This window comes from Ciona robusta, chromosome 7, assembly GCF_009617815.1.
Source record: "Ciona robusta chromosome 7, ASM961781v2".
In the NCBI taxonomy this organism is placed as follows: Eukaryota; Metazoa; Chordata; class Ascidiacea; order Phlebobranchia; family Cionidae; genus Ciona; species Ciona robusta.
Window position 1 is genome coordinate 6,285,624 of NC_143241.1, and position 20,089 is coordinate 6,305,712.

General features: G+C 33.2%; 3 protein-coding genes across 3 annotated transcripts; 1 reads left to right on the forward strand and 2 right to left on the reverse strand.

Moving 5' to 3' along the window:
* Positions 1-258: 258 nt before the first annotated feature.
* On the reverse strand, positions 259-4,483 carry LOC149734200 (PIN2/TERF1-interacting telomerase inhibitor 1-like). The gene is made up of 8 exons (XM_089881796.1): positions 4,340-4,483; positions 3,784-3,893; positions 2,865-2,957; positions 1,934-2,021; positions 1,072-1,137; positions 888-979; positions 640-774; positions 259-570 (listed from the first exon to the last, which is right to left on the reverse strand). The coding sequence occupies exons 1-8, from the start codon at positions 4,350-4,352 to the stop codon at positions 385-387; spliced, it is 783 nt and encodes a 260-aa protein (XP_089737922.1). The 5' UTR covers positions 4,353-4,483; the 3' UTR covers positions 259-384.
* An 888-nt stretch (positions 4,484-5,371) lies between these two features.
* LOC149734201 (brevican core protein-like) lies at positions 5,372-7,431 on the forward strand. Its single transcript, XM_089881798.1, has 4 exons — positions 5,372-5,684; positions 5,917-5,940; positions 6,393-6,543; positions 7,057-7,431. Exons 1-4 carry the CDS (start codon positions 5,408-5,410, stop codon positions 7,313-7,315), a joined length of 711 nt encoding a protein of 236 aa, XP_089737924.1. The 5' UTR covers positions 5,372-5,407; the 3' UTR covers positions 7,316-7,431.
* A 689-nt stretch (positions 7,432-8,120) lies between these two features.
* LOC149734202 (uncharacterized) lies at positions 8,121-19,732 on the reverse strand. Its single transcript, XM_089881786.1, has 23 exons — positions 19,482-19,732; positions 19,336-19,406; positions 18,710-18,874; positions 17,798-17,915; positions 17,153-17,297; positions 16,658-16,814; positions 15,964-16,136; positions 15,415-15,518; positions 14,878-14,909; positions 14,582-14,665; positions 14,439-14,487; positions 13,969-14,074; positions 13,128-13,593; positions 12,858-12,960; positions 12,288-12,340; positions 11,997-12,066; positions 11,597-11,685; positions 10,951-11,130; positions 10,363-10,495; positions 9,889-10,009; positions 9,232-9,361; positions 8,789-8,913; positions 8,121-8,316 (listed from the first exon to the last, which is right to left on the reverse strand). The coding sequence occupies exons 1-23, from the start codon at positions 19,564-19,566 to the stop codon at positions 8,193-8,195; spliced, it is 2,883 nt and encodes a 960-aa protein (XP_089737912.1). The 5' UTR covers positions 19,567-19,732; the 3' UTR covers positions 8,121-8,192.
* Positions 19,733-20,089: the final 357 nt, after the last annotated feature.

Genomic DNA, 20,089 nt, shown 5'->3' on the forward strand with positions numbered 1-20,089 from the left:
TACACTTAACGGCGATTGCTTCAACCCAGTGGCCACTAATTAGTTGTCCAAATTATTGGCCATACATAAAAAAATGGCCCACAAAGATACATACTTGGTCATTTGTAAGCTGGCACGAGGTGTATGAAACCGGTGTTATAACGACTGTCGTTTTCCGGGGACGCGAATACAAAGCAAGTAATAGCCTATTCATTCTTTTTAGTAGTGGACTGTTTCTGTAAGAAATTAAAAACGCCAAGAAAGTAGGAAATTTGAGACTTTCGAGTAGACCTCATGTTAATTCATTCTATTGTGATAAATTCAGCAAAAATCATAAAAACAAAAAGTTTTCATAATTGCCTATAAAACAACTATTTATGGATAATGCAACATAGAAACAATATATCATCTTTGGTTGGCTTCGTCATTGCTAACGCAGTCTTCGGCTACACTAGAAATTTTTGCTTTTTTATTTCGTGACTTTTTGTCTTTCTTTTTTCTTTTTTTTGAATTAATATTTTCTGTTTCCTTTGATTTTGACTTTTTCTTTTTTGATTTTTTCGGTAAAATTTCTGTTTCTTTCGGCAGTTCCTGCACAAGAATTAAATTGTGTATGTTAATTTATATAAAAAGTAGAATAAACCATGAAATAATAATTACCGCATCATTCAATGCTTCTTCAGTTGGTTTTTTAACAGACATACTTTGAATTGCACTCATTTTCATTTTAAAGTATTCCTGTACACTATATTGTGAGGTAGTTGTGAATTTTGCCTCTGTTGGTTCTTCTTTTTTCTAGGATAAAAAGATAATTAATTAATTCCCATTTAGTGGTCACTAGTGGGTTGTCAAATTGTCAGCCATACGGAAAAAACAATCATCCGAAAAATTAAAAACTAAAAATATACTTCAATTTGTTGAGTTTTATTAGGAGCTTGTGTAGCAGTTTGACCAAAAATGGCCGCCATGTCAGCTGACTTGTAATTGGAAATATCTTTTCCTGGAACAGAAAACAAACAAATTATTGATCAGAAATAAGTACAGTATTATGTATTTATGTTATGGTAACAAAATAAAAACAATATAACTGACCATTTGCAAACTTTTTGTAATGAATTCTTTTTTGAAGTTTTGATTTTTCTGCAAGGCTAGAAATTTCTGAAACAAATATTAAAAATAATAAAACAAATCCATATTACGCTGTGAAAAAAAACATAGTTTAGCAGAAATGGTACAGTAGAATTAGAAAACATATAAAAACTTTTTCAATTAATTAGCCACTGGCTAATTAATTTTTTGACTGACATTTTAACATCCTATTCAGGTATGCCTATACTAATGTAAATAATTAGAAGTATATTAGTACAGCATAGTTACTCATTAGATTACTCTAATGAAAATGGCCTTGAATAGAATGTCACAAGATCAATTAAATAGGATGGGACAAATGAATGAATGTAAATGAATGAATGTAATGAATGTAACTTACTTTATCCTCGCGTGGCCGGAAAACGACAGTCGTTATCACACGGGTTTAACACCTCGTGCCAGCTTACGAGTTGCCATGTATGTTACTTTGTGTGTGATTATTTTTTTTTTGGATTTTTTCATATTTTTATGTATGGCTGTCTGATAATTTGGACAACCCATTAGTGACCACTAGGTTGAAGCAATTGCCGTTAAGTGTCTTGCCCAAGGACACATACGCCCACAATGGCAGCAGCGACGAGCCTTGAACCCATTACCTAATGGTTACAGGCAGGCGCGCTAACCACTACGCCACGGCGCCGGACTACAAATTCAAAATTCACAAAATTCATAATACTCTTATTTGGCGAGTGAGAATATTGCAAAGCGAGAATATTGTCTTCAAGTTTGTGCAAAAATTAATTCGCCAAAACAACCTGTGAAAAGTTCGTAAATAAAAAAATTAAAAGTTAATAACTAAACAAACCTGTCGTTGGGGTTTCAGTTTCATTTTGATTTTGATTTAAGTTAGCCAGCAACTCTGAGAAACTATCTTGGTGGGCAACCCAGTTGTTCTGAAAAAGTGAAACGTAAATACTGTATCAATGTATATTTAATTTGCATTGAACAAATTATGTACAAGTAAAATTTAAAAGGTGCAAAACTATAATTATGAAATTTAAAATGGCAATGGCGCTTTGGCAAAGTGGTTAGCACACCTGCCTCTAGCCCAGAGTTTTTAGGTTCGATGCCAAATGCTGCCAAAATTGTCTGCATGTATGTCCTGGGGCAAAACATTTAACAGTAATTATTCCAACCCCTTGATTCCCTTATATTAATCACCCACAAAGTAACATACATAGTAGAAGTGAGGTTAGATGGGACACCTTTAGCACATAAATCAGTCCGGCGCCGTGGCGTAGTGGTTAGCGCGCCTGCCTGTAACCATTAGGTAATGGGTTCAAGGCTCGTCGCTGCTACCATTGTGGGCGTATGTGTCCTTGGGCAAGACACTTAACGACAATTGCTCCAACCCAGTGGTCACTAATGGGTTGTCCAAATTATCAGCCATACATAAAAAAAATGAAAAAATTCCCCAAAAAATAATCACCCACAAAGTAACATACATGGTAACTCGTAAGCTGGCACGAGGTGTTAAACCCGTGTAATAACGACTGTCGTTTTCCGGCCACGCGAGGATAAAGTAAGTTACATTCATACATTCATTCAATATCAAAATATCCTGATCGTATTTTAATAAACCAACAACAGTCTATGGGAATCATGAGAATGTTGTTTTATAATATTTTGTATGTTCGTTGTTTACTATCAATTGGGACAGGAAGAGAATAAAAAGGTGCCCTATCCCCCCCTCCTACTATATATAACAAGTTTTGTACGAAACACATATATGGCACCTCATGAATATGAGTGAATCCAACGCCACGAGTTCCATTTTTTACCGACACTTTAACAATATCTGTTGAACCAGCTTCATCTGCTCCAAGTCCCTTTGGAAAAAAAAACAAATTTTTATCATACATATTTTAATTGTTATATATATATATATATATTTATTAATATTATAAAATATTATTGTATATAATATTACATATTAATGCAGCATATAAAACAGCCAATATTTTTCTCTCCTCTTTACCCAGAAAAGCTGTTTGCGATAAAATGTTTTTTTTTAGCGGTTTAGGGGGTTATTCTTTCTCACCCAAAGTACACCATTGTTTTTTATTATCCCTCTTGACTATAATTGTTTTTATCAGTAGGAGTTTATAACTCTGAATTGAGTTAATTGTTGAATTGTTTAGGTTGTTTATCAACTGGTAAATCCATTAAGCAACTGAGTAATAAACTAGTACACAACAAACAAATCTGGCACAAAACATAATTACATTCGAAAATTAAAAAAGCAATTAAATATAAATATTAAGTAGGTACGTATTTAGTCCTGCATTTATAGTTATCCATAGTTCCATAAAGAGGTAACGCGTCTCTTTATTTATTCTTAGTTGATCACATTCCAGTCTGCAGAGTATGGCAAGTGCACGAGCGATTTTGTTCACACTTTTGGGTATGTATGCACACCATAATTTGTCCCATGCACGCCAATTATTTAAACAATAAAAAAAAGGATTAAATTAAGTAGGATTTCCTAACGTGGCTTGAAATGTACGTGCTATTTACCCTTTATTTATTATGAAAGCAGGCGCGCACGCCAAAAATAACCGCCTTGCACGCATGAGATCTCGTCAGGAACTTCCATATTCTTGGTTGACCAGATTTAATAGCGTTAAAACATAGTGTTAAATATCATTAACTTACTTTTCCTTTTTTCCAACCCATTTTTTCCAACATTTTCACCCCGTAACGAGACTCATCTTTGCTCCACGTTGTATTTCGGGGATCAATCGACCATTTCTGCTTTCGTCGCGCTATACAAATTCAACATTTTTTAATGGTTGGATTCGTTGACATAAGATTCCGATTTGTCAAACGCGCACAAAAATTCATCGGAATTGGCACCGCCAAATCCAATGCATTTTGTTGCAAGACAGCGTTTTGTGCCATCTTTTGTTGATAAAACTGTTTTTATCCGATCTAGGCAACTGTTTAACTTTTCTAACTGGCCCTTTCCTAAAAATTATCCAGTGGCACGCTCTCCCTCCCTTGTATTATCTTTTAATGTAGTGTTCGTATTAAACATATCGATATCATCAGCATTCAGTAAATTAACAATTTTAGTTTACACAAGGTATTATAGACCATCTTGTTGAATCAACTTGAATATAAGGCCAAACACTACTAACAAAACAATTACTCTATTTCTGTTTTCTCAATATTTTATCCACATACGTCAATACTTAAACATCAAACTTACGTTCGGCTAACATCCTCTTGTTTTAGAACACACGTGGAAAACACCTGTAGCCAACAATTCTGTCAAAATAATTGACAGAACAGTGTTGCCAAATTTAAAACACCAGGACTAATCTTCCCCTGACAGTTTCTGTCCGATCTTTAAATTCTGTTTTACTCTTGTTGTATCTTTTCCATAATTTATCAATGTTAAGCTGTAATTAGACAAGCCAAATTAAAAAGTCCAGTGGCAGGGTGTAATTTATTGAAAATCCAACTTCAATTTGTTATAAGGAAATATTTGTACAATTAACCAAGAAACTTAAAACAGCCAAATCAATCTTTATGTTATTTGTTCTAGCACGCGTTATCAATACGCCTACCCAGTACCCTGTCTCAAAATCTTGTGCTTAATTATATTTGTTCGGAGTAATAGTAAACTTTAACAATCAGTAAATCACGACAGAAACGGACAAAATAGACAAAACGGACGAATTCTGGAAAATAGTGTACAGCCACCTTAAGAACAAATATTTATTAATGCTATACGTTCCGGGAATTATACAATTTGTAAAGAGTTTCCAAGTACATGTCAGCTAAAGTCAAATATTATTAAAAAATTGGGGAAGTTTCCGTGATGATATATTATCACAGGCAATAAAATCTTGATCTATAAAAGCCAAGAACTGAGTTGAAATCTCTACTCCGATAAGGGTCCTTTAGTATTATCGTGGAAATGGTGGTATAGTATGGGGTTATGCCGCTATATGTAAATTAATGTTAGCAGCATAAAACTTATAGTAATGTGGGGTAAGATGGGATATCGATATTTCCTGATGGTGTTTTAAATAATCAATGACACTCTTTTAGAGTCACGGGGCTACAGTTATATAATTCTGTAAATATTCTATTTTTACCACTAAATGGGCCGAGAAAAAATGTTCCATTTTATCCCACCCTACTATACAGCCGTTGACCGTTGTTAATTGTTCAAAACTAGATCAGGATATTTAGTTACTATGTACCAAAGGTGTCCCATCTTCCGCCACAGAACTATATGATTACAATTTTTCAGAATTTATAAGTGAAAATGTTTTCGTTCAAAGTGTGCGTCGTGTTCATTATCGGTCTCCATGCAGCTGTGTACGCGGGAGACAACACCTACTTAACTTGTTCCGAGAGCGGGCCGCCATTGGAAGGGAACCAGGGGCCACCTGGGCCAGCGGGGCCGGCCGGTCCCAAAGGACCGAAAGGGGGCACAGGGGTCACTACTGAGCTAGAACACACCGTGCATAATTTGGAAAAAGGGTTGCAAAAAGCCGAGAGGGATATTGTAGTGATGACAAAAACGATCAACGAAATTAACAGTAAGTATTGTTTTAGGGATTTTTAATAATATAACTTTATTTGACTCTTTGATTTTTCTAGTTTATTTGTTCACTTTATGTGACAGTATATAGCGACAAAAAACAGTTGTTAAAACACCTTTACAGTTATTAACATATCCACGTTCAGTTGAAAGAAAATAAGCATGGTCGCTACACTTAGTAAAATGTCCATAATGTAACAGAAATAATTATTTTTGCTTTATTTTTGCAGGTCACACTTGCCAATGCATGGAAGGTATGTATATACCTGTAAATCTGTCAATATCTTTAAATAAATTTGTTTAAACAAATACTAAATTATATAAGTCTGCCCAAATTTTCCGTTAACTTAAACAATGAATGTGATTAAAACACTTCTTACACGATATATACATTAATAATAAACAGAAACGTGATAAAGCGAGCACGGAGTGTATATGAAACAGACACCCCTGTTATAACGACTGTCGTTGCCCCGCCACGCGAGGGTAAACTTTATATTTAAATAGTATTAAAAATCAGTTTCACCGACAACTTTCTGCATAATATTGAATGAATGCAACTTGCTTTATCCGTGGCCGGAAAACAACAGTCTTTATAACACGGGTGTTCTGTTTCATACTCCTCGTGCCAGCTTACGAGTTTTCACGTATGTAGTTTTGTGGGTGATTATTGATAAACCTATTTTACAATTACATTTATTTTCAGTTATTGATGGGAAAGTTTGGTATGGACCCGGAAACGGTTACCTATACCTGATTATTGTAAGCGATATGACATACGACGAAGCTAGATCGAAATGTAGCAAATACGGAGCTACACTTGCAGTGCACGGACCCAAGAACAGAGATGTTATGAAGTAAGGGCATTTGTATACGTCAGTGACTTCTATACGCGATTTAAAACTACCACACATACTTAGTACCGTAAAAAATCCTGCAATTTTACAATTCTTATTTGGGATAGCATTATAAGAATATGCCATATATGAGTTGAGTGATAGAACACCTTTACATTTTTCTTTCCCGTCCCATTTCGCCGTAAGAATTTTTAAAGAATTATAACTGTAACACTGCGACTCTTAAAGAGCATTGGTAATTGTTTAAAACACGATCATGAAATATAGGGTTTGGTTGATAACGATATATCCCATCTTATCCCACAGTACTATATAACACCATTTTAAAACGAACAACTTTTGGTTCGTATCAAATTCCGTTATATTAAATATACCACACGCAAAGTAACATACGTGGTAACTTGTAATCAGCTGGCACAAGGTGTATGAAACAGAACACTCGTGTTATATCAAGTGTTATTTCCCGGCCACGCGAGGATAAAGTACGTTACATTCATTTATTCATATATGCAGAATCCTTAACAAACAGTTGCCGGTAACCACCCAGGAAGACTATTGGATTGGTCTTACCGATAAACAGAGTGAAGGCAGATTTGTGTGGGAGGATGGCTCGGCACTGAAAAGCAGCGAAGCGAATTGGTATCCTGGTCAACCGACCGACTATGGACATAATGAAGATTGTGTCGGTGGCAATTTCAAAGACAGTCTTCAATGGAATGACTATCCGTGTTCTCACGAAGATTTATACGCACTTTGCGAACGTCAAGAGTAGACCTTAATACCAAACAAATGCAGTGTATTTGGGCAATTCAATTTACACATGTGTTGTATTCAAATCAAAATTGTTGTATTCTGGTAATTAATAAATAAATCACGTTGGTATGAGAATGTTTCAAGCCTCGGGTGTGGGGTTACCGTCGCAGCGCAAATTAGTAATAATAATATAGTACGGTGGGGGGGGGGGAGATAGGACACCTTTTCGTTCTATTTTCTTGTCCAATTTGGTGGTAAACAAAGAAAATTCAAAGAATTATAAAACCATATCCTTACAACTCCCATAGACTTGTGTTACTGGTTTAAAACACCTCAGGATATTTGGATATCATGTGCTAAAGGCGTCCGGTCTTCTCCGCCCTACTATGATAACTTCATTTATCTCTTCGATCACGGTGGCGAAAATAATACAGGCTATAGCGACAAAACAACAGTTGATAAAACACGCTTATACATTTAGTCGGCCAAATGTGCCGATCCGTTGACCAAGCATACTCGCAATAAAACAATTTGATATATTTAATCGGGAAATTAGGACATATTTCTTGATCGTCTTTTGAACAATTAACAACGTCCTTTACAAGCCGACGGGATAGGGTTTTATAATTCTGTAAGTATTCTTTGTTTACTACAAAGTAGTAAACAAAGACTACTACTTACTACTACTTTGTTTACTAAACGGGACGAGTAAATAAAATAAAAATATGTCCCATTTTACCCTGCCCTGCTATACAAAAGTTGCAGATGGTACCATACTAAAACTTAACAGAATAAACTGCATTGTTGCATAATAACAACAACGGTTCAGGGTAAACTGTATTGCAGCGAAATCCTTAAAAGAACGATTCAAAAAGTTGTTGTGCAGAGTGTTGCAGTTAAGATAAAGAGCCCAACATTTGATCTGTGACGACATTAAGTCTGTTGTGATGTAACAATGCATCACTGACGTCCAAAACTTCAACAGCATTTGGCATTTTTCGTTGTTTCAAAGAACCACACCTGTAGTGATTAAAAGCGTGAATGAATGCAACTTATTTAAGAATGAATGAATGTTTACCTTATTCATAAATGAATTTATGTAACTTATTTTTAATTTATTGTAACTTATTTAAGAATGAATGAATGTATGTAACTTAATTATAATTTATTGTAACTTATTTATGAATGAACGTAACTTATTTTTAAACGAATGTAACTTGTCAATGAATGAATGAATGTAACTGATTTATGAATGAAATTATTTATCCTTGCGTGTCGGGGCAACGGCATCAACTATAACACAGGTGTTCAGTGTCATACACCTTGTGCCCGGTTACAAGTTACCACATGCTGGATATAACATTGTGGGTGACTGCTTTATTTTTTGACAGCAATTTAGGCAACTCATTAGTGACCACTGGGTTGGAGCAATTGTGTCTTGCCCAATGACACGCCCACAACGGTAGCAGCATCGAGCCTTGAACCCGGATACCTTTTAACTGATGCAGAAAGTGACGATCGTATTAATTCTTCAGTAAACATTTTCACAGCTTGCATTAAAACAAGCTGGGAAGAAGAAACTTCAAAATTTGATGTCGAACCAAGTTTTACTTCAACCTGTAAACAACAATTACAAATTTTATTTATATTGGGGTGGGGGAAGATGGGACACCTTATCATTCTATTTTCTTGTCCTATTTTGTAGTAAACAAAGAATATTTATAGAATTATATAACCATAACCTCACGACTCTAAAAGATCGTTGCAAGTTGTTTAAAACACATCAGGAAACATTGGAATCAGGAGCTAACTACCCCACAGTACTATATACATAATTAATGAACCAAATATATCAGCATAAAAAAACAATCACTAATAAACATTTTTTACTTTTAAAAAATAAAATTTAAATAAGTATTAAAAATGAATTTAAACCATATTTGTCTGTTGTTCAACCATTGCAGCAGTGTGTTGGCATTCAGCTTCCACCATGTCAGGCTCATTATTATCCTGTATATTGTTGCATGGCGTGTTGGACATGATGTTTACTTCATTATTGTCTAAACTATGATAATAAAAAATAGTTAATTTTATTGTCTGTAAATTTTACTCTAATGATACAAATATATAAGGTGGGGAAAGTTGAGACACCTTTTAACTCCATTTTCTCGTCTCATTTCGTAGCAAACAAGGAATATTCAAAGAATTATAAAACTGTATCCTCACGATGCCTATAGATCGTTGGTAATTTTTAAAATGCGATCGGGATATTTGGATATTATGTGCTAACAGTGTCCCATAATACCCCACACTTGCATCCCATCTAACCCCAAAGTACTATATCATAACTTTTATTTTTCTCTTTGGTTTTGGTATGTATAATACTTCTAAATCACTCATTTTTAAATTTCCAAATTTTAAGTGTAATATACTTACCATCAATTTTTAAAATTAAGTTTGAAATAAAATTGCGCAAAGGCAATACCTAACACATATCAAGTTAAAGAAAACTTTGAAAATTCACTACATTGTTATACCAGATAATCCAAAAATGCTTAGTAGCAGAAGTAACAGAACACATAGGGAACCTACCTGTTACGTTTTGTGTCACAAATTTCCAAATATGGGAGTGTATGAACAGATAAAGTTGGGACAATTGATTGTTTATGATGTAACAATGGTAGGGAACTAATATCAACAATATTTTCACTTGCTAAAAACAGAAAAATATTAAAAAATTTATAAAAGAAATTCGAAATTAGTCAAATTACATAAGAAAAATCATAAATAGTTAAAAATTTCACACAAGATTTTGTTAAAAAAAATTTGTGAGATATATGTACTATGGTGACTTTATAAACTAGTTTACAATTCTATTATAATAACATAGTTTACCTTTGTTAAAATTTAAATCAGTATGCCACTCAAGATTTTGTTGAAAATTTAAAAAAGTAGTTAAAAATCAAAAATTAAAAAAAAACTGACATATAAAAATTCAGAAAGCATCATTAGTTATTACATTACCTTTAAACTAAGTTAAAAGTCTAATATATTGACATGGTTTACCTTTGTTAAATACAGAATACCCATGGCTGAAGCACCAAGCTACAATTTCACGTTTACTTGGCAGTTTATCAGATAAGTCAAGTTTTTCATGAACACGTTTTAGTATTTGCTGGATTAAGGAAGCTCTTTGCCACTGTTGATGAAATATTGAGTTTATACAGTACAACATAAACACCCACAAAGTAACATACATTGTAACTCATTAGCCAGCACGATGTATATAAAACACAACACCTTTGTGCTGTGTTATACAACTGTTGTTTTCCGGCCACCCAAGGGAAAAGTAAGCTATATTCATGTCACTTTTTACTGGTCTGTAGTTGCCACAGCCATAACAAAAAAAATGTTCGTATTTTTTGTTGCATTTATTCGTTATTCTAACTTCTAGCTGTATCAGAAAACATAAAAATGTTTGCCCGGCGACGTTGCAATGTCGTTAACATGCCTGCTTTAGCAAAGTTTATGAGTTCGAGGCCCATTGCTGCTACCATTGTGTGCGTGTGTGTATTTTGTGCAAGACACTTAACGGTAAATGTTTGCTAAAGCAGTAATTAGCAGAAATAAATTAGAATTTAAATTACACCCCACCTCTGCAGCACGTTGTTTCCCAATGTTCCAACTACAATACTCAGTTTCATTTATTGCAGAAAAAGGAATTTCATGTATTTTACGTTCCGTGGACACCAGAGGTACATGGCTGGCAACATAAGCTATTACATCCACCATTAAAACTTTCAGGTTACGCTGGCAAACTTTATTTGCAACCATCTGTGTTTAAAATTACAGATTAGAGATTTATTTTAGAACTATGTTAAAAAAAGATTCATCAACAAAAAATTATATATAATATAATATTTGAATTTAAACGTCTAGTAGGGTGGGGGGAAATGGGACACCTTCAGCACATAATATCCAAATATATGGATCAGGTTTAAAACAATTAACAAGGTCAATTGGATTCGTGAGGATACGGTTGTATGATTCTTTGAATGTTCTTTGTTTACTACCAAATGAGACGAGAAAATGGAATAAAAAGTTGTCCCATTTTTCCCAACCGTTCTATATCTTAAATAAATTTAAAAGTAAAATTAAATAAAGTCAATATTTATTTGAATTTGAACCTATATAAAGAAAATTTAATAAGCAACATTCATTCATTCATAATCCAAACATATATATTAAAAAAATTAAACCTTTTAAAATGATACACAAATATATACAATAGAAGCTAAACCTCTTGAAACGGCGGTTCTTGGGTTGACAATTTACTTCTCATCATGTGACTTGTATCGGACGATTTGATTGGTTGAAACGAAGTTTTTGCTGCAAGTGTTAAGAACAATTATTTCTAAAATAAAATTATTTCCTATAAAATATTATCTTAAAATAGCATTACAACGAAACGGTGGTGTTTTATTTATAGTAGGATGGGGGGAAGATGGGACACCTTTTTATTTTCTCATCCTATTTTGAAAACAAAAAAATATTTAAAGAATTAAATTTGTGTAGTGGCACAAGGTGCACACTTTTTAAAATAAATTGTAGGCTATATATACTTTATTAAAAATGTGATACAGTATATATATAACCACTATTTTCAAGAAACAAATAAAAATTATTCCAATATGCCTTACCAGTAATAACTTTACCGAGTGATGTTTTCCTTAATTTATCTGAACTTACTAAAACCATTTGTTGCTTTCCCTAAACAGAAAAAAATGTTAGAAATTAAAATCGGTGTGTGTCGCCGAAATTATACCAGTATACCAACTTTGCACAAAGTACTACATATATTATACCGCCAGTAGTTAGAAAAAGGCCGGAATCTTAGGACCCATGGCGTGCCACGCTGCGGGACCTCAACCACATAAAATAAAAGCATTAGGGGGCGCAAAAACAGCAGCATAAATATCTAAACCACTAACCTGGTTGTTAGTTACCGTGGTAAGGACAAACTGTTGAACTGGTGGCCGCGTTTCTAAAACAATATTAAAAAAATTCTGAAAAATAAGGTTCTGTCAACAAATATACAGTAAATATGTTTTAAGTGAAATTGTGTTTTAATAAGTTGTTGTTTTGGCACAATTAAAAGTTATTATTAATATTATTATTATAGTACTGTAGCCGGTGGGGTAAGATGGGATACCGTTAGCAACTATATCTCATATTTTCTAATCATGTTTTAAACAATTAACAACACTCTTTTAGAGTCATGAGGCTACAGTTATATAATTCTGTAATCATACTATATTTACTACCAAATAGGATGAGAAAGAAAAAAAAAGTCCCATCTTACCCCACCTTGCTATATTACAGTAAAATTAATTACAATACATTAGTATTTAACTATTTAATTTGTAATATACCAATACAGAATACAGTAAAAATATTTGCCAGATATTAATATCTGATTTTTAATATGCCAATACAGAAAATCATACTGAATTTTAGACTTTTATCAAATTTAAAAAAATGCTTTATATATAAATAAATACCGCTAGTTCCTTCTTGAGTTGCAGGTTGAGGATTTAGAGCACTTTGTAAAAGTTTAAGTGTCACACCATGTTGCAGTTTCGTTATTTTAACGTTCGAGCTAGTCTAAAAAATGAAAATAAAGTTTTTTAAATGAAGTTATAAGGTGTTAAAACCCTTTTTTGTTGACTATTGTGCACAAAACAATTTAATTTAATTGAACATTTTTTACACCTAATCACGCCTAAAAAAAACAAAAAAGTTCTTAAAGGTGTAAAAATAAATAAACCTACATTGCATGTTGCTTGTTTTGTATCGTTTAAAATTGGAAGTTTCAAGTGCTCCAAACTTTTTTGCTTCTCAGGACTGAAACTCTGGTTCTTTTTGACTTGTCGTAAAGTCGTTATAAGATAAGTTGGTGGTTTCGTTGGTTTTTCGCCAACATTCAATTTTAATCCCTCGGAAGGAATTTTTTTCGGGGGAACTTCCGGCAACGTCAGGCTACGTTTTCGTTTATTTTGCGAGCCAACCAAGCTGATAGACATGCTAGGAGTTACGGCTTGTTTTACAAATTTTCCACTTAAGTCTTCTGTTTCTTGTTTCGGCCTTATCATAATGAAATGTTTGCTACTGTTTCCTTTCATTTGAACATCGGATAATTTGTAGCATTTCACTTGGTTTGATATGCTGGGCAAACGGAGCATTTTATTCTCAAGTTTGGAATCTAGACTTAAAGATCGAATTCTTTCTTGAGGGGAGCTAAAAAAACAAAGTTTTATTTAGGTTAGAAATATTAACTTTCAAAAAGTTTGATATTCCAGAATTTGGAATTATAAAAAAAATGTTTTAATTATTCAACCACTTATATTATGTTATTTATTTATTTTGAAAAAAATTTTTTACAGGGTTTAGTTAGAAATATAACGGTCAAAAGTTGGATATTTAGAAAATTTAAGACTATAAAAAAATTTTAAATGGTATTCAACTATTTTTGTTTAATTTACTTACTTTGAATAAAAACTTTTTTTATAAATTTGCCCCTTTCTTGAAAAAATAAATATATAAAAGATTTTTAAAAAATCACGCAGAATACATGACAATTTTTATCTTTTTTATGATTAACTGTAAACTTACTTTGGTTTTTCTGTTTCTTCAATCTTTTCTTTAATAGGAGATTGTGGAGATGCAGCTTCTTCTTTGACAGAAATTTCAGGGTTCGGTGATTTAGTTTCAATTGTACCTGTTCAAGATATTTGAATAAATGACTGAACTTAACTTATTTATTCTCCGTGGCGGGGCAATGTCAGTTGTTATAGTACGAGTGTTCTGTTTAATACACCTAGTGCCTTTTACTACATGGTAGATAATATAGTGGGGTGGGGAAAGATGGGGCACCTTTAGCAAAGAATATTTAAATATCCTGATCGTGTTTTAAACAATTAATAATTGGTCTATGGGAGTCATGAGGATACGGTTTTATAATTCTTTAAATGGTACGAGAAAATGGAATAAAAAGGTGTCCCATCTTCCCCCACCTTACTATATGTATGTAATTTAATGTAAATTAGTGGGCAACAGTTACAATGAAGAATTACTTCATTTACCTGTTGGTTGTTCATTCATTGCAACATCACCATGTGCTTCCATTTCATCCTGCACATATAAAAAGTACTTTCAAATTACTTTTTTTTTTAAAGAAAAACAATTAACATCCATAAGAAAAATCATCCTTAAGAAAATATTTTACTTGAGCAGAATTTTCATCAGTTTTAACATCTGGTTTCTCATCCACTTGTGGGTTTGTTTGAATATCTTCAGATTCTTCAGCCATCTGTATTAAAACAGAATATTTTAGGCGACCTAAAAACTTGTAACTGAATAGATGAATTAAAAGTTTGTTTAGACTAAAATTTTGATAATTCTTTGAATGTTCTTTGTAAAACACCAAATAGCAGGTGAAAATAGAATGAAAAGGTGTCCCATCTCCCGAACCCTACTATGTTGTTATATTTGACATAAATCAAACTGAGAAAAACAGTTGACCTCTTTTTGATCCTCTTCCTTTTGTTCAAGATCTGGAAATTTAAAATATAATAAAACACCATTTAGGATTGTAAAATACACCATAAGTAAAGGTGGTTAGCGCACCTGCCTCTAACCCAGAGGTAATGGGTTCAAGGCTCGTCGCTGCTACCATTGTGGGCGTATGCGTCCTTGAGCAAGACACTTAACGGCAATTGCTCCAACCCAGTGGTCACTAATGGGTTGTCCAAATTATCAGCCATACATAAAAATGAAAAAAAATATCCAAAAAAAAATAATCACCCACAAAGTAACATACTTGGTAACTCGTAAGCTGGCGCGAGGTGTACACCCGTGTGATAACGACTGTCGTTTTCCGGCCACGCGAGGATAAAGTAAGTTACATTCATTCATTCATTGTTTTTAACACGATCAGGATATTTTAATAATACGTGCTAAAGCTGTCCCGTCTTCCCCCACCCTACCATATAACACTGTAACACGCATATAACATATATATAGCATATAACATGTACATAACACATTTAACACACTCACTTGCATGTTGTAACAAATTATCAACTTTAACACCGATGGTTGATTGATCGAGTTCAATCTGACAAACAGTTTCAGCACCAAGGGTTTGTAATCCTGTGTATGATCTGTATAACAGGGTGTATGGTAATTAAAATAAATTGAAACTTAATGTAACTTGATTTATACTCACAAGGCAGAAAAACAAAAGTCTTATAACACGGGTGTTCTGTTTCAAAACACCTCGTGCTTGCTGAGTTTTCATGTAGATAACTATTATAAGTGATTTTTTGACTAATTTTAAAGACAGGTCAAATGACAAAAACCTAAAAAAAGGTTCTTAAAAAAATTTTAGTCGGATTTTTTAATAATTTTAATTTTGGTTCAATTTTTTTTAACAACCCGTTATTTAATCCACAAAAAAATGTCATTTAACTTGTCTTTAAAAATTGTCAAACAAAATGTGTTTTTATTATTGTTGCAAAACATATGTACTCTACATCTGTGGTTGCGTTAGGAAAAAATAGATTCCCCCCAAAAAAATTTTCTTTCCCTGTTCACAATCATACCTACCGGTCAAGTCTGAGTTGATGAATAATATCAACTCTTCTATTCCGGGGGTCGCTGAAGTGAAGCTGTATCCGAATAGGGAATTCCCCCCACCCCCTCCTCGTAAGATGGAAGGGTGATTCACAAACATCGACGAGGTCGTTTGGTCGATAACTTGGGTGAAGGAAGAAAGAAACCTGCGTTGGGGGTAATGTTGGGTTATTTATATACATGGGCGTATCTGGAAATTTACAAATGGGGTCAACGCTATTTTATAATTATTAAAAAAAAAATGTTTATGCGACGGCAAAAAAGTAACATCACATCATAAATAATATTACTTCACTTTTTTAACAAATGAAATATCCTCTGGTAAGTTATATATTAGGCTGGTGAAGTGTTAAAAGGTAGGGAGTTAGTTATTTAGGTTAGTAGTTGGTATTGGGAACTGGTGAAGAAACCTCTGGTTTGTTGCATATTAGGCTGGTGAAAAGTCTTAACAGGTTGGTAGTTAGAGGTTATTGGTTAGGGGTCCGGGACCAGTGATTAGTTGATAGTACTATTAGCAGACAATTTTCAGCATTTAAATTTTAGTGGCCGAATTTTGGCAGCCAAGTTTTAGTTGCCAAATCTTAGCGGCCAAATTTACGGGTAAAATTTTGGGGGTTAATTTTTATCGGTCAAAAAATTCAGGGGTTAATTGTGAACTTGCCCCCACCTTTCTAACATAATGATCAATGGATGGTTCATCATTTCCTCCCCTCACGTACACCATCCATTTATGGGTGGATTTATCATTCGCTTCACGTTTATCCGGTGCAATATACTTGGATATATTTCCAACAATTATGGTCTTAGTGATTCGATGGCGACCACTAAGATAGAGGAAAATATTTTTAATTCTTCATCTCCTATTGTTATTTGTTTAAAAACATCTTTGTGGACAATAATTTATTTTGAATTGTAAAAAAAAATAGTAAAAAATCAGTTTAGTAAAAAAACAACAACAACAAAAACGAAATTGTTATTTGTATTACTTTATAAAAAAAATAAATAAAAAAACAAACAAAACTTTGACGTAGTAGTTATTCCCCAAAGTAGACCAACCAAAATTAATGCGTTTATTTCACTAGATTCGTTATTCAATGATTTAGACTTTTAAAAAGCGATTCTTAATATACATAAATAAATACAGAAAATATTTAATATTTACCCAGTTACTGGAGTAGGAAATACAATGTCATGTTTTTCAACCAAATCCATATTTTCACTTGTTTCTTTTTCTATGTTTTCCACTTCAGGATCATTTTGAATAAGATTTCCAGGTTTTGGATTGTTTACTTCATCTGGTGTGCAACCTGTTATGCAAATAAATTGGACATCATAAATTGAAATCAGTGCATATAGTCAGTCTGTGGCACAGCCATGGGGGTTCGGGGGTCACAATTTCCCCTTTACAAAAAAAAAAAAAAATTTTTTTGGTAAATTAAAACACTTCAATTTTTTATTAAACTTCGTTTTTTGTGGCTAAGCTATTGTATGCAGTACTGTGGCCAGCTTAAGGTTTTGGAAATCTATTTACTTAACATTGTGAAAAAAATGTATTGGCCATACACAAATGATGCCTCGCCATATGACAGAAAAAACGGGGACAAGGACAGGTTAAATCAGAAATGGGACAAGTTTTCATTCCCTTTTTCACCAGGTGGTAGTAAACCTAAAATGTTTACAGAATTATATAACCAGCCTCTCAACTCTTATAGAGCATTGTTAATTGTTCAAAACAATCATATTTCTGCTAATCATGTCCTATCTTACCCCACCGCACTATATACATGTGGTGTTTTTTTCAACTTACTTATGCCATTAGCTTCAGCTGGTTGATTGTATATTATGTTATCATCATAATTTGAAGCTTCACTTCTAGGAGGAATGTTTTTACTGAGCACTGACGTCACAGCTTTCCTTAAAACATTCTGAAAGCAATTTTAAAAAAAAATGAATTTTTTCTACTGTTATATAAATTAGGGTGATTCAGACATTTATCCTAAAGTTTTGATGAGTTATAATTATATTTATAAACAATTCAGTAATGATAATTTGATAGGCATTAGGTACAAAAGGCTTTTTTAGAGCAAAGACATAATGCTAGGTTTGCATAAGAGATAACTCGAAAATATATCAGTTTGAGATTTTTATTCCAATCTGTAGCCAATCCATGATTAAAATGATACTTATTGACCAATTGCACCAATAAAAATTAAACTTGCTAAACAGAACTATCTAGATACATTGCAAAGTGGATTTTTTTTACCATGTACCTGCACCTAACAGTGTGACATATGATTGAAATATAAAATATGAATGAAATATAATTCTGACATATAATTTAAAAAGTATTCTGATTTAGTCTGTAAAAATAAAAAACGATTCTGAAAACAACTAAAATATGAATAAAAATGGATTTTGATTTAACCTATAAAAATAACAAAAATATGAATAAAAATTTATTCTATTTAACCCTTTAAAAATAACTTAAATATAATTAAAAATAGATTCTGATTAGACACATATATATAAATGTGGTAAACTGGTAAGGTATCTGTACACTGTACCTATGTGTACTATATGAACAAAAAATGAATGAAATATGATTCTGATATATAAAAACAATAAAATAAAAAATGGATTCTGATTCAGCCTGAAAAAATATAATTGAAAAATGATTTTAATTAGACAAATATAAATAACTATAGTAAGGTGTTTATACCTGAATAGCTGGGTGGTGGGCAGTGCCTGCTTCAGGTACTTTACTCTTTTCAACCGTTTTTCGAAAGCTTGAAGCATAATAACTTGCCACAGCGCACGCTCGCAGTCGGTCAAGTAATTGCCGTGCGTTTGTTAATCTTTCTGTGATTATTGTGGCTTCGTTTTCCTAGTAATTGGTAATGAACAAACGAAAATTACTTACTTAATTCTCGCACGGTCGGAAACAACAGTCGTTAAACAGTGGTGTTTTGTTTCATACACCCTATGTCAGCTTACGGGTTCCCAACTATGGTACATTGGGGGTGATTTTTTTACTTTTTATATGTGGCCGATAATTTGAACAACCCATTCCCGCCCCATGGGTTGCAGCAATTGCCGTTAAGTGTCTTGCCCAAGATCACATACGCCCACAATGGTAGCAGTGACAAGCCTTGAACCCATTAACTCTGCATTAAAGGCAGGCGCGCTAAACCAATTTGCCACGGCACCAGGTAATATAGACCTGTAGGGTAATATGGGATACCGTTAGCACCTAAATCCCATACTTCTTGATCATGTTTTAAACAGTCAACTATAAAGTAAGGTTAAGCTAAGCAAAAAAATAAGGATAAACAAAAGTATGTATACCTTTGCAGCAATTTCTTCATTAAATTTTTCTTGAATTATACTTCTTATTCTGTTTTTTATTTCTTCTCTTGCTAAAAAAATAAATCAGGTATTACACTTTAATACGAAGTGTATATTATATTTTGTAAAAAACAAATTTTACTAACCACTCTCCTGACATTGTTTAGCTTTCTTTTCTTCTGCTAACGCATTGTCGGAGACCACAAACATATAATCAGGGTCCGTTTCCATTGCAAACTGTTCAATGTACTTGTACAGTGCGGTTTGTATACAGTATACACATACACGTACTTAGGTTTACAAACTTTATTACTTTGAAATGTGTACGTACAATTTCGTCTCACTTTCAACAAACATTTTGTTCTCCCATCTTTTGCCGCGTTATTGGGCACGTTAGTGGCCCTATAGATCTTACAATCATGGGAACTTGTATGTGTGCACGTCTGCAGGAGGTACCTCATGTTATAACGACTGTCGTTCCCCAGCTATTAATAGTAGTAAGATACTACGGAAAGCCACATACGTGGTATAGATGTATAAAACAAACATAACACGTGTGTTATAACGGCTGTCATTTTCTGAACACGCCAGGGTAAAGCAAGATACGTTCATTCATCTCAAGCTTGCTATTCCTACCTTATCATTAAATAACTTATTTTTGTTAATTTATTGGCTTACTTTTGTTAATTTATTTAAAAAGTGTCAAATGTAATAATGGGGGTAAAAAGTTTCAAATGCTGTTAAAACCGTATAC